The sequence below is a fragment of the Anolis carolinensis genome, chromosome 3 (genome assembly GCF_035594765.1).
Source record: "Anolis carolinensis isolate JA03-04 chromosome 3, rAnoCar3.1.pri, whole genome shotgun sequence".
NCBI lineage: Eukaryota > Metazoa > Chordata > Lepidosauria > Squamata > Dactyloidae > Anolis > Anolis carolinensis.
The window spans coordinates 34,199,873-34,213,804 of NC_085843.1; the positions used below are offsets into that span (position 1 = coordinate 34,199,873).

The following is a 13,932-nucleotide window of genomic DNA, read 5'->3' on the forward strand; positions in this document are numbered from 1 at the left end:
TTGTGCATTTGTTTCTCTGCTGCTAAAAGCATGCAGGTTTTCTCCAATATTTCCTTGTTACAATTAAACTCAGTTGCAGAACCAAGGGTGTACAACAGAACACTAGTGGGGATAGGAATAAAAGCTTGTTAACCTTTCTTTCTGAACAATTTTCCATCTGCTTTCGCACACAGAAGGAAAACAAAAGATGGTGATTTCTAGCAATAAAAGTCTAGGGTGAGTGTATAAGTAGCCCCGCTACTCCCAATTGATCTTCTTTTACAATTTGCAGCCCAAAGAATACATTCTGTAAAAAAACAAAAACAAACCAGGGACAGGGTTGTTGTATGTTTTCCGGGCTGTATACCTCACAACTTCTGAGAATGCCTGCCATAGATGTGGCCAAAACGTCAGAAGAGAATACTTCTAGAACATGGCCATACAGCCCGGAAAACATACAACAACCCTGTGATCCCGGCCATGAAAGCCTTCGACAAAACCAGGGACAAATGATGATACTTTGTTGAGTTGGAACAATAAATGGTATGCCTGCCTATCCATTTTAATGACAAATCTTAAACTTCTATATCTAACTTCTGTTTTAATCTGTATTTTATGGAAATATGTTTTAATATATGTATTCTACGGACTGTTTTTAAGCGACTGGGTGTTTTGATTATGTATTTTAACAATGCTGTAATCATCCTCGAGCCGTGTGGAGCGGCAGGTAAGAAATAAAATTATTATTACTATTATTACGATTATTATTATTATTATCATTAATATCATCGTCATTCCCAGTTAAGGATCATAGTACACTGGGCAACTCAAATTAGTTCAGCTACTGAGGCAATGAAGTACTGTCTCTCCTTCTCCCATCATCGGAGGTTGCAACGACCATCCCAACAAGACTTACTTTATGTACCGGGTCTTAGAGAAGTGCACTTGGAAAGGACCAGATGCAGAGCTTTTTCTATTTCTGCCCCTGCCTTATGGAATGCCTTGCCGCCCTATATGAGAGCCATGCGTGAGTTAGTGCCTTTTACCCTCGCACTCAAGACCTGGCTCTTTACTAGAGCTTTTAATCTATGTTAATTTTATCAATATTTGTATGTATGTATTTTTATCCTTTACAATTTTATCTTGTAAATCGCCTAGAGCATCTTGGATGGAGGGCGATTAATAAGTAATTAAATGATGATGATGATGATGATGATGATGATGATGATGATGATGAATGAATCCCCAAGGACCTTCCTTGGTAGTAAGAATACAACTTTTTTTTTTCGTGTCAGGAGCGATTTGAGAAATTGCAAGTCACTTCTGGTGTGAGAAAATTGGCCGTCTGCAAGGACATTGCCCAGGGGACGCCTGAATGATGTTTGAACCGCCACCCTTTCGATCCTGGATTCAGCACCACTGGGGAATCTGAATACAACAACATTAGATAATAACTAGCTGCTTATCAAGACATTGAAAATCTGATACCTGAGGCAATTGCCTCTCTATGGTAGGCTTAGCCTTGAAGAAACTACTGGACAAAACTCACAGACAATCTAGCATCAAGTGCATGTTGATGTTAAATACAAGTTATGAAGAATGAAAAATGTGTAATTTAGATAAATTGGAAAGCAGTCCTAACCTCCATGTGTCCTGGCTGGCATGGGGTTTAAGATGAGTCAAAAGTACCTCCCTGAAGGAAAGTGCCTCTACCTACATGTCCATACCTTTCCAGCTGTTTCGATTTGTTAGAGACAGTCCTGAATAATTCTTTGTCACACACTTTTCCAACTGGTTTTAATACACCCAATTTTCTCTTTTCCCCTCTCTCCATTTCCTTTTCCATCATCAGCTTACTTCCTTTGCTGCAGTCTGGGTACAAAGTACAGAAGCGGTTTGCACTCAACTTGCCAGTAGGAGAGGAGAGAGAGAGGTAGAATCTTTCCCTTTCCAGTACACTCAGGCAAACGCAAATGGTTGCGATCTTGCTTTTATGTTCCTCTTCGTTAAAAATGTTTGCCATCTAGAATGCATTATCATGTGCTTGGCCACACATATCCCAGTTTTCATCTGTTAAAGCTAGATGGTATGTGCCTGGAAGTCTCATGCTTTCATACAACCCTAAACAGAACCTATCTTTTCCAGTTTCAGAAACAAAGCAAAGATTTGTCCAATGAGTACATGCAGGAGAGATCACTAGGAAATATCAGGGATCTCCAGAAATGGCTAGGAAATAATTGCCTGAAATTCTGCAGAGCTGTTGCCAAAAAGTGTTGACAGTACTGAGCTATCTGGACTGACTTTCCTATCTGCTTATTGATTTCCCATGTCAGCCTGTTTAGTCAGACCATGGAGTTGAAGAAACATATAGAAAGATCAAAATGTAGTACAGTATGATCAAAGCAGAACTTGAGCACACTATTTGTACAGCATCCAAACCGCATGCATTCCCAATACAGATACACCTAATTGAGTTACTTCCTTGATATAATAAAGAATCACACTATCTTGCATATTATATAGGGTTCCTAAAAGGAAAAAAATGACATAGCCCCTGTAGTCACAACAGATCTCCCTCTAAAATCTGCATTTTCCAAGGCCCAGATTTACAAATGAACCTAAACAGAAAGAAAATTAAATAAAGTACAACACTCTGAAAACAGGGGAATTCTAGACATGAAACAATCAGGGTCAGCTAACACCTCCCAGCAAAGAATTTCCCTAGGCAGGAATCAACTGGGGCTTGAATCTGCTAATCAAGGTGAGAAATTACAACCTTCACACTTTCCTCCAGCAAACAAGAGTTCTTTCTCCCTCCCTGGATCTTCCACAGATATATAAACCTCACTAGCCTAGTTTCCAATATAGCTTATAAACTGTGAGGATGCCTGCCACAGATGTGGGTAAAACGTAAGGAGAGAATGCTTCTGGAACATGGCCATATAGCCCGGAAAACTCACTTTTCTGAGTTGGGACAATGAATTAGGCACCTACTCCCAGTTAAGGATCGTAGTACATTGAACAAACCAAGTTACTTTCTGATTGCACATGACAGTCACTGTTACTGTTACAGTTGTTATTTCACCATCAAATTCATGTTATACAATGAAGCATCCCTTGGCTAACTGCTGCTGTGTGATCAAGTCAATATAAAACTTGGAGAGATTGTATGTGTTTATAAAATTTTAATATTAGTTGGATTATATCATGCCCTATTGGGTACAATAATTGAAAATGATTATCTTATCGACGTATGATGCAGAAAACAGCCAAACACCAAGAATCAAGATCAGCTTGCAATGAAAACAGAGAAATTACAAAGACACTATAAAACAACACACATGGAATTGGAGAATTAGAAAACTATAATTTTAAAAAAGGAGTAAGAGCAATTTGTTGAAACAGAATTGTGATCTGTCTCCCAAATCTCTCTGATATACACATAAGATATACTACTTGGGAGGAAAGGGTTCTTGCTGAAGCTAACTGCCAGTGAATACGTTTTCCATTGTGCTAAAAAATATCATATGCAGTAAATGGTATGTGGCATATGCAGCATTCTCTCACCATCTGTTTATGCCGTTTGGTGTGTGGAGTCCCAGAAGGAGAGGAGCCAGTGCTGAGAGCTTCTTCGATATCCAGATTCAGCTGTTCCAGTTTCTTCATCAGATGCAACATAGATTCTGAACATTCCCCTTCCTTTACAGACTGTGCCTAGAAGGAAAAAGGAAGAAATGCATAAAAGCATGTCCATTTTTTTTCTTTCTAATTTGTGAATTTTCACCAGCAACAGGCAAACATTTCCTATGCGATCTGATTCATATCTGAAGCTTGAGCTATCATCTTGGCTCTATTGACACAGACATGGAGATGTCCCATCTGGAGGGAGTCCTCCCCTGTGAACTGAGGCCATACAAAGCCAAGTAACTGCCAGTGTGAGACTGGCAGCATTGGGATGGCATGCTCCTTTCTACTATGGAAAAGAAATGTATATTAACTGAGATATTAAAATATGAATTTATCAAATTCATGATCTGTGAGATTATTCATGAATGTATATTTTTATTTCCCATCACTGGGTGGTGGATGGGGGGTGAGCATCAGATTTTTTAAAAAAGCATATGAACAAATGAATACAAGTTTAAATGTATTCATAAAATCACAATTCAAAATTCCTGTTGTAGGAAAATATACACAAACATGGCAAAAATGAGGTGCAATGCATGCATTAAGAAAAATAAATTAAAGACACTAAGAAAATGTATGCCAACTCATGCAAGAATTTCTCTGAAGAAAGAAAAAAGTCTCATAAGTAGTATGGGATGTGGAAGGAATAAAAATGCTGGTAGGAATCGGAGAAATGTAACATGCAGATTTATGTCTGTACTTCTTGTTGCCTCTCCAGAATCCCCCCCCTCCGCCTTTTGGGATAGGGTTCTCTTTTACTTTTTTTGGAGAGTCATTTTGTTTGCTTAATTGTCTGTTCTGAAATTCACTTCTTCACTTCACTTTATTTCTTAATTAGTCGCTCTCCACCAGAGTGCTCCGAGCGACTTACAAATTCAGTTTTTTTTTCCTGTATAAAATGATGTATCATACTGTTAAAAGGGGTACCAACTGAAATCCAACATCTTGACAATATGTCCTTTCCCATTTTCTTAGTCCTGAGCCAATCTTAGTAGGTTGATCACCTTTGTTGTCTTGTTGTTTCTGATATGAACACCTGAATATGGGAGCAGGATGGGGAGGGGCTCTGAGATATAAAAAGGTAAAGGTTTCCCCTGACGTTAAGTCCAGTCATGTCTGACTCTAGGGTTTGGTGCTCATCTCCATTTCTAAGCCGAAGAGCCGGCATTGTCCGTAGACACCTCCAAGTTCATGTGGCCGGCATGGGGCAGATTTATTCAGATGTAAATGTCATTGTATTTAAGGCTCACTTCCGAATACTGGATTCAAGGCTAACATCCATGTTTGGGATGATAGACTAAGAACGATTGAGTTGCCCAAGAAGAACATTCTTTAAAGTCACTGCTGAGCTAGAGTTTAAATTACTGCTCTTGTTTAGTTCGTGCAAACCATTTTGGGTGCAAATTCAGTTCAGAATAATAACATACACATACATGTGATTGACAGGATGGTTTTAAATTTCAACAATTCTGTTATATGGTTGAGGTTAACAAGTTGATTCTTGGAGGTATCAGTGGTTTTTCTCCTGAAAACTAGTGCTAGCGGATGTGCTGAGATTGATTTAAATTGTCTTTATGTGTAGGAGTAGTAGTAACAACAACAACAGCAGCAGCAGCAACAGCAACAACAACAACAACAACAACAACAACAACAACAACAATATTGATGGGGGAATCCTGGAGTACAACAGAATCAAAAGCAAAGAGAACTGAAAGATTGTGTAATATTGAGACAAATTGAGATTTAGCACGTAAGGGAAAGACAACTGTGGTTCAAGTAATTACTAATGATAGGTACTGCGGGAACAATTGCAAATGGACTGACAAAACATCAGGATGAAATTGCCATAGACAGGATCACAACAATGTTATTATAAAAAGTGGGACTGCTTGAAACATGGTGCATTATCCAACAATATTTCACTGATTCTTATATTCCTGGATAGAATTTGAATCACTAATGGTTCAGAATTCCAGTGGGTACATTGATGATGATAATCCTTTACACACATATCTCTAGATATATTTACCCTGTAAGTGTGATCTTAGTAGCCGGAGTTACTCTCTATGGTTCTTGTATAGTGAGTTGACTTTCTATAACACTTGGATAGATAGCACTTGAGGTCAACCAAAATTCTGGCCTTTACATAAAAATCACAAAACAGGCTAGATTCTTTTTCTTCTGATGAAATAGCAGCCTTATTTGAATTGAGGACTCTTGACCAAGATGACTTGCAAATGACATGAAGGATCAAACCTGACATTGTGCTAAACATTACCACTTTTAGTTTCTCCTCCTGTCCTATGGCGAGATAATGCTGCATTTCACTGGGGCCTAGAAATCCAGCATGGTGAAGTGGTTTGAGCATTGGACTATGACTCTGGAGACCAGGGTTTGATTCCTGTTCAGCCATGGAAACCCAGGGAGTGACCTTGGCCAAGGCATATTTCTCAGCCCTAGAAAATCCTGTGATGGGTTTGCCTCAGGGTCATCATAAGTTAGAAATGGCCCATTTCCTTGAAATCTTGCACATGAAAGAAAATGTTAAGTCTACATTTGGAAAATAATCTGAACAACCCTTACTTATAGTATAAAATGAGGCTTATAAGAAAGAAGAACAAATTTTCAATAAACTATACATGTGTTTTTCAGTGCCTAATTTCAGTTAAGCATGCAGTTTTTTTTAGTATTTCAATTGACTGGCAGGAACTGAAAGAAATTTCAGCAAGCTAGTACTCATAAAAAACTGCAGGTTTTCTACAATGGGGCAGGAAAGGTTAAGCCATGTAGACATCCTCTCTTGTGAACTTGCAAGAGTAATTGAATTTGGTAGGCTAATTCATGGTTGTACTATGAAAAACGCCAGAAGACTAAAGCTTTTAAAGTTAATTGGCCTAATATTTGCAAACATGTTGCTTCCTTAGAGACAACCACACAATTTCTTATTTAAATTGCCAAAATATTACAAAATATCACATGACATAGGACTCTTGGATTAGCTAATATTATAAAACAAAAGCAGGCAGGCTATCAGAAGTGTAGAATATGTAACAGTAATTTTGATATCAAAATATTTCTTCTGGATTACATGATATATCATAGCTATCTATCATCTGCTATCTCTCTCTCTCTCTCTCTCTCTCGCTATCTCTGGGATAAGCGATTATGCTATTAGTCTGTGAAGAGGGATTATGTTACATGTCCATTATATCTTAGATGTGAAAGTAAAGTCTGAGCTGCACAATGCATATAATGGGAACATGGAATGTGGATAATTAATCCAAATGGATAATGTACTCAAATCAACAGAACACTTGGGCTTGGAAACAGAGTTATTAAGGAATTCGGCAAAATCTTCAAATATACAGACATATAATTGAATACCAAATTCAGGATCTTTCATACCATATTTTTTATTTCTGTGTATAGGTATGGAAGTTGGGCTGTGAAGAAAACTAACAATCAGGAATCAATTCACTTGAAAAGTAATACTGGAAGAGAATGGATTCCCTACAAGCTCAATAAATGGGTCCAAGTGTAAATGGGACATGAATTTCCATTAGAAACCAAGATCTCTAAGTTGATCCTATCATAACTTGGACAGAAACACTATTGATAGCATGACTGACTGGAAAACCCAATAAGCTGATAAAACTCAGCAAAGTTGAAATCAGTAGGAAAAAAAGAAACACCACATTACAAATGGATTGATTCAATCAAGAAAGCCATACTCCTGGGATTCATAACGTGAAAAAAGCCGTTAGTAACAGGAGTCTCTCACTCATTGGGTCACCATTAGCACCTCATCAAATGGACAGAGGGAAAGCTGGGAAAAGCTGGGGAAAGTGGAGAGAACCATTTTAATTTGTTCTCTACCGTCTTTCCTCATCTTCTGGGATAGCCAGCCATGTCATATCATTTACGACTATTTCTTGTGGTTTCCCTGCTTCCTCCCTATTTTCTACAGTTAGGAGTCAGGTAGCACCTGACTCCTGAAAATGGAGTCTTCTCTCCATGTTAACAGACTAACAACGTGGCAGTTACCAGATGTGGCCGAGTGTTGTGAGGTGGCCTCCTTGGAACTCCATGTTTCTAGCATATGAAAATGGAAAGAAGACGCAGAGAAGACTGTATCTGATGAGGTCCCAAGTCAAAGCTGACTGGATGGCACGTAACAGCAACAAACAAAATAATACCTCACTCCTGTAGACAGGAATGGTTATGGCATGGCTAGAGTAGACAGTCAAAATTTGAATAGTTTTTGCAGACATTCCCTTATGTTGTCACATAGTTCACTCTACTTCATTAGCTGTCTTTGGTGTGTGTGTTTACACAATGTGTATAAATAGTGTATATATAAAGTAATTTAAGTCATTATATGCACAAAAGTTTGCTAGATAGTAAAGGAAGAAGAATTAAACATGTGATGGTTGTCTTGTGAAAAGGATGCATGTTTACCCTATCCCTCTAAGAAGTACTTTGAACTTCCCTCTGTGTTTATGACATGTGTAATTGTTGTCAAAATGGGATGGAATACAGCCTTAAATTATCCCAAGCTTTACATTAGCATTGCAAACTTTAAAAAATTAAACCCATCTGTGATATTCTTAGTCACACCCTCTTACTCATTAACTACTTCCAAACTATTATACAAAACTTTTTATTCATCTTCTTTTTGAAAAGATCAAACACGTCTTCCAGACATGAAACTAAATAAAGTCAAGCTGCAAGGAACTCCTAGAATTTAAAATTATACTCATTCCCCCCATTAAAATATGTCTCTGTCTGGTTCAAAAACTCTTTAAATTGTTTATTAAATGAAGAAGAGTAAAATGGCTTTCTTTTTATTAAAAGATGGGTTGAATGGGATTTAGTTAATAAAATGGCATTTGCTAATAGGAAATTGAGTACAAAATATTATTTGGATGAAAACTTATTTTTAGGGGCTGCATCAAACTTGCACTGAATTACAGAAAATATAACAAGTCCTAAATGATATTGATGTAGAATTTGCACAATGGGATGTTGAACAGAAACTGCATTGTGCTTGATGTAGTGCCATGATAAAATTTAGTTCTGCCTAATGTACGACATTTCTTCCCCATCGTGATTATCAACATGTAAGTAGGAAGGAAAGGGGGACTTATAAAGTAGTCTTGAGAATAATTACGTTGTGTTTTAGGAATCCAATCAGCCTCACAGTTGAACATAGTTCTTACAACAGATTTTGAAGGATTTTTTTTTAAAAAAATCCTGAATTTAGGGTTCACACATTCAAAGTCTAACCTAAATCAGAATAAACAACAAACAGTGGATCCCAAGTGACATCACTCCAATCTGGTTGTCTTACCAAACAATAATCAGGACTGTTCATTATTGGTTTCAGTCCAATGGTCTTCTAGTGGACGACCTTAGACATGATGTAATTTTCTTTCCCTCTGCTCAAGAGGGTTTTGCTGCCCTCTTGAACAGATTTTGAAGCTGTGCAGAGATTGAAGGATGAATTTGCAATTGACTAAAATAAACAGAGATTGTGCAGAGACTACAGGAGGCGAGAGAATTCACTGCCATTCGAATGATGCTGTTGGATCCCATCCACACGAGACTCTAGGATAGTGGTTATCAACCTGTGAGTCTTCAGATGTTTTGGATTTCAACTCCCAGAAATCCTAACAGCTGGTAAACTGGCTGGGATTTCTGGGAGTTGTAGGCCAAAACGCATGGGGACCCACAGGTTGAGAACCACAGCTCTAAGAATATACACAACTATTATAGTAATTTTAATGCCACTTCATTAGAGCGCAGTCTTGAAAAATCTAAGAATCTGCAGTTAGAAACCCTCTGCTTGAGAGCTCTAGTCCATTCCCCTGGACTACAGCACTAGAACTTCCCAGCAAAATATTTTAAGTACCACACCAAACTGCACACCAAATTCCATAGAAGTTCAGGGGATTAAATCAGATTCCATAGAACCCATATTCCATATAATGGAGTGATGGCAGTCAAAGCAGCATCAAATTGCTCTCATTGTCAATTGCATATACAAACTTACTAAACAGATAGCTTATTACAATGTGAAAAGGGAAAACACGGATGCAAGGAGAGAAAGGAGCAACCAATGCCTTTAACCTGTGCAGCAACTGAAAAGAAATGACTTCTGCAGGTATACTGAACATAAATAGTATGGAATTGCTACCTTGTTTGGGTAATGACAAAGAACCATTATGAAATTGCCTCTTGATGAAATCTTACATATGAGTTGTAGGTTTTTTTAAAAAATGGTAACTGATGGGGAAATTCAGCACCTCTAACTGCCACAGCCTACCTAAGCATGTCCTTAAACTGGTTCTAGGATAAATTCTCCATGTGACTTGAAGGGTTCACTGGGCCTGTAAGAAAATAGACAGTCTCCCAGGAAATCAAGTCCCTTGTTGTTTATGGCTTTATAAATTTAACTCAGTAGCAAAGTAGCAGTCACTGTCATTTCTTCAGGAAGTATTATATACTTCTAGCATTTTACTCTACTTCTGACTGAGACTGAGATTGTGGCTTATCCAAGGTCACATGGTGAGTTTCCATAGCTTGGATTTGAACAATGTTTTCCCAAGTCGTAGCCCAATTCTCAAACCACTACTTCATGCTGCCTCTCACATTTTTAGATATAGGATGGTATATAAATACTGTATTTACTCAAGTATAATGCACTATTGACTGTAATATGCACCTCAATTGTGAATACAGTACAGTCTCACTTATCCAAGCTAAACGGGCCAGCAAAAGCTTGGATAAGCAAATATCTTGGATAATAAGGAGGGATTAAGGACAAGCCTATTAAACATCAAATTAGGTTATGATTTTACAAATTAAGCACCAAAACATCATGTTATACAACAAATTTGACAGAAAAGGTAGTTCAATGCGCAGTAATGTTATGTTGTAATTACTGTATTTACGAATTTAGCACCAAAATATCACGATATATTGAAAACATTGACTACAAAAATGGCTTGTATTATCTAGAAGCTTGGATAAGCGAGGCTTGGATAAGTGAGACTCTACTGTATGTGCATTACAAAAAGAAAGGATTGGCAGTCAACTGTAATGCCAAACAGTGTTGGCCATGAAAAGACTGGTGGAAAGCTGCACCTCTCCATCTGGCCTTCCCATCAGCCTTTTTGCAGCCTCCATCAGCTTCTCTCCAGCCTTTTCATAGTCACCACTACCTCTCCCTCTTCTGTCCCCAACAGGGATCTTGCCCAGTAGCGCAGATAGGTTTAGGTGCACGATTCTAGTGTTCTGTCAAATATAATGCACACCTCAATTTTAGCAATGTCATTTAGCCAAAACAGGTGAGCGCTAGACTTGAATAAATATGCTATTTTAATAAATGAAACATGTTGCTTTCTATTAAAATATGTTTAAATAAAGTGGAACAAGTATTTCAGAGGGCAACCACCCCCTGAACAAATTTTGCAGAGAAAACTGTGTGATAGATTTGTCTTAGGATTGCTATAAGTTGGAAACGACTTGGGGAGGGCAGCCTACAATAAAATCAGTTTAAGCACTTTAAAACAATTATTTCTTCCAGTATAAAACTTTGTTTAGAAACTAGGAACGAGATATAGTTTTATTTCATAGGCATGTTGGAGCAATATTGATCTGTCAATAGCTATAAGCCATGATGGTAAAAATTAAAATTTACTGTTAGGATATTCCATATTGTTTAAATAAAGATGTTGGGGAAAGTTTGCAAATACATGCTGTTCTTGTGAGTTTCTTGTGTGGTGACTATCTGGAACAGCAGTACTGCATAAGAGGACATTTTGTCCCACCAAACAAAGTTCTTTTGTTCTTGGAACAGTACGTAAACACTTCTGCATATGACTTCTCCAGCATTGAGACAGGGCAAGATGACAGTTCCCTAATATACTGCAGGAAGATCTGACACAAGGAAAAGCTCTGGCAAAGTCAGCCCCTAAGATTACACTCCACAAGAAGTACTTCTAAATGCTTATGTGTGCTTTTGGTTCCAGCATATTGTGCCGCTGCACAGGTACTGGGTCTGGCTCCTATGAGATCAAAAAGATGTCCTGGGGCTCCTTTTCCATCCCACGTGGAATAAATAGGGGGCGCCATTTGAAAAGAGACCACACTTATTCTTATGATAGTATATAGGTAAAGGTAAAGGTTTCCCCTGATGTTAAGTCCTGTCCTGTCTGACTCTGCAGGTTGGTGCTCATCTCCATTTCTAAGCCAGAGAGCCAGTGTTGTCCATAGACACCTCCAAGGTCATGTGGCCGGCATGACTGCATGAAGCGCCGTTACCTTCCAGCCGGAGCAGTACCTATTGATCTACTCACATTGGCATGTTTTCGAACTGCTAGGTTGGCAGAAGCTGGAGCAACAGAGGGTGCTCACTCCGCTCACGGGGTTTGAACCTGGGACCTTTCGGTTTGCAAGTTCAGCAGCTCAGTGCTTTAGCTCACTTCGCCACCGGGGCTCCTATGATAGTATATACTGACCCTGTAAAATAGGTTAGGCTGGACAATATGTTCAAATTCTATCTAATTTGTCACAGTTTCATAGAATCATAGACTAATAGAGTTGGAAGAGACCACATGGGCCACCTGGAATACTGTGTCCAATTCTGGGCACCACAATTTAAGGGAGATATTGACAAGCTGGAATGTGTCCAGGGAAGGGCGACTAAAATGATCAAGGATCTGGAAAGCAAGCCCTATGAGGAGTAGCTTAAAGAGCTGGGCATGTTTAGCCTGCAGAAGAGAAGGCTGAGAGGAGACATGATAGCCATGTATAAATATGTGAGTCATCAGGAGGAAGTCATAAAGAGGAGGGAGAAAGCTTGTTTTCTGCTGCCCTGGAGACAAGGACGTGGAACAACGGCTTTCAACTACAGGAAAGGAGACTCCACCTGAACATTAGGAAGAACTTCCTAACTGTGAGAGCTGTTCAGCAATGGAACTCTCTGACCCGGAGTGTGGTGGAGGCTCCTTCTTTGGAGGCTTTAAAACAGAGGCTGGATGGCCATCTGTCGAGGATGCTTTGAATGCGATTTTCCTGCTTCTTGGCAGGGGGTGGGACTGGATGATCCACAAAGTCTGTTCTAATTCTATGATTCTATGATGCGATGCAGGAAAAGCTCAATCAGTGCCCCTGACAGATGCCCATCCATCCTCAGTTTAAAAGCCTCCAAGGAAGGAGCTTCCACCACACTCTGAGGCAGAGAGTTCCGCTGCTGAACAGCTCTTACACTCAAGAAGTTCTTCCTAATGTTCAGGTGGAATTTCCTTTCTTGTAATTTGAACCCATTGCTCTGAATCCTAGTTTCCAGGACAGCAGACTGCCTTGTGCTGATGTTCCCCCTTCCATAATTTGAAATCAACATGCACCACACATAATACCATTTCTCTGTTGAACTTCAAAATAGCTTCTAATTTCTATGATCTTATTCAGCACACTACATACAATTTAAAATGTACATCTCCTTCACTACAAATCATGTTTCAATAGACTCGATAGCTGCTCACAAATTAAAACTTGAACTTCAGGAATGTGCCAGAAATGAACAAGCACTTACAGAATGTGGTGAAAGGGTCCAGCAGCAGCATCTACTTAAATTAAAATGCCTTGTGATTCTCAGCTATAAATACAGAGGCAGATGATGCCACAGTCAAACAATCTTCGCTTTCTGACAATATTGCTTGGTATTTTTCCAGTCAAAATGACTTTAGTAACTAAAATTGTTGGAATGCAAGTACTTGGCTATCTAGTCATGAAGCTATTTATTGTGCTCCAGATCAAAGACATAAATGCCATTAAAAATGACCATGCGTGCCAGATATCTAAGCCTAAAATGTGCCATTCGATCTATGCAACAGATCAGAACTAAAGAGCTTATTGAGAGCATTTCAACAGCTACATGACTGATTTCCCTCCTTTTACTGTCTGCACTCATGCCATTGCTATGTATTGACTATCAGTGTGTAGAAAAAGTAAGTGTCTTGAAATGGATGGGGAGGTAGTCACCATATTTCACCCCCCAAAAATGGATCAACAAACTCACGCAAATGCAGAAAACAACATTTTAGTTATTCCAAAATGAAATGGAACCTTGAAAGTAATTTTGAAATAGTGTAAAAACACATGATGGCAAGTTGGAAGAGGAAATCATGTATCTCCCTTCTGCCATTATCTTATTTAGTCTATAAGGGCAGGTCCTTCCCTGATCAATTGCTTCAAAGAATC

General features: G+C 38.7%; 1 protein-coding gene across 1 annotated transcript in view; it reads right to left on the reverse strand.

Annotated features, from left to right (window-relative positions):
- The window catches only part of stard13 (StAR related lipid transfer domain containing 13), a 272,259-nt gene that overhangs the window by 243,191 nt on the left and 15,136 nt on the right, over positions 1-13,932 (reverse strand). Inside the window, exon 3 of the mRNA XM_062974708.1 lies at positions 3,547-3,693. Coding sequence (XP_062830778.1) covers positions 3,547-3,693 — 147 coding nt within the window. The remainder of the gene's footprint in view (positions 1-3,546; positions 3,694-13,932) is intronic.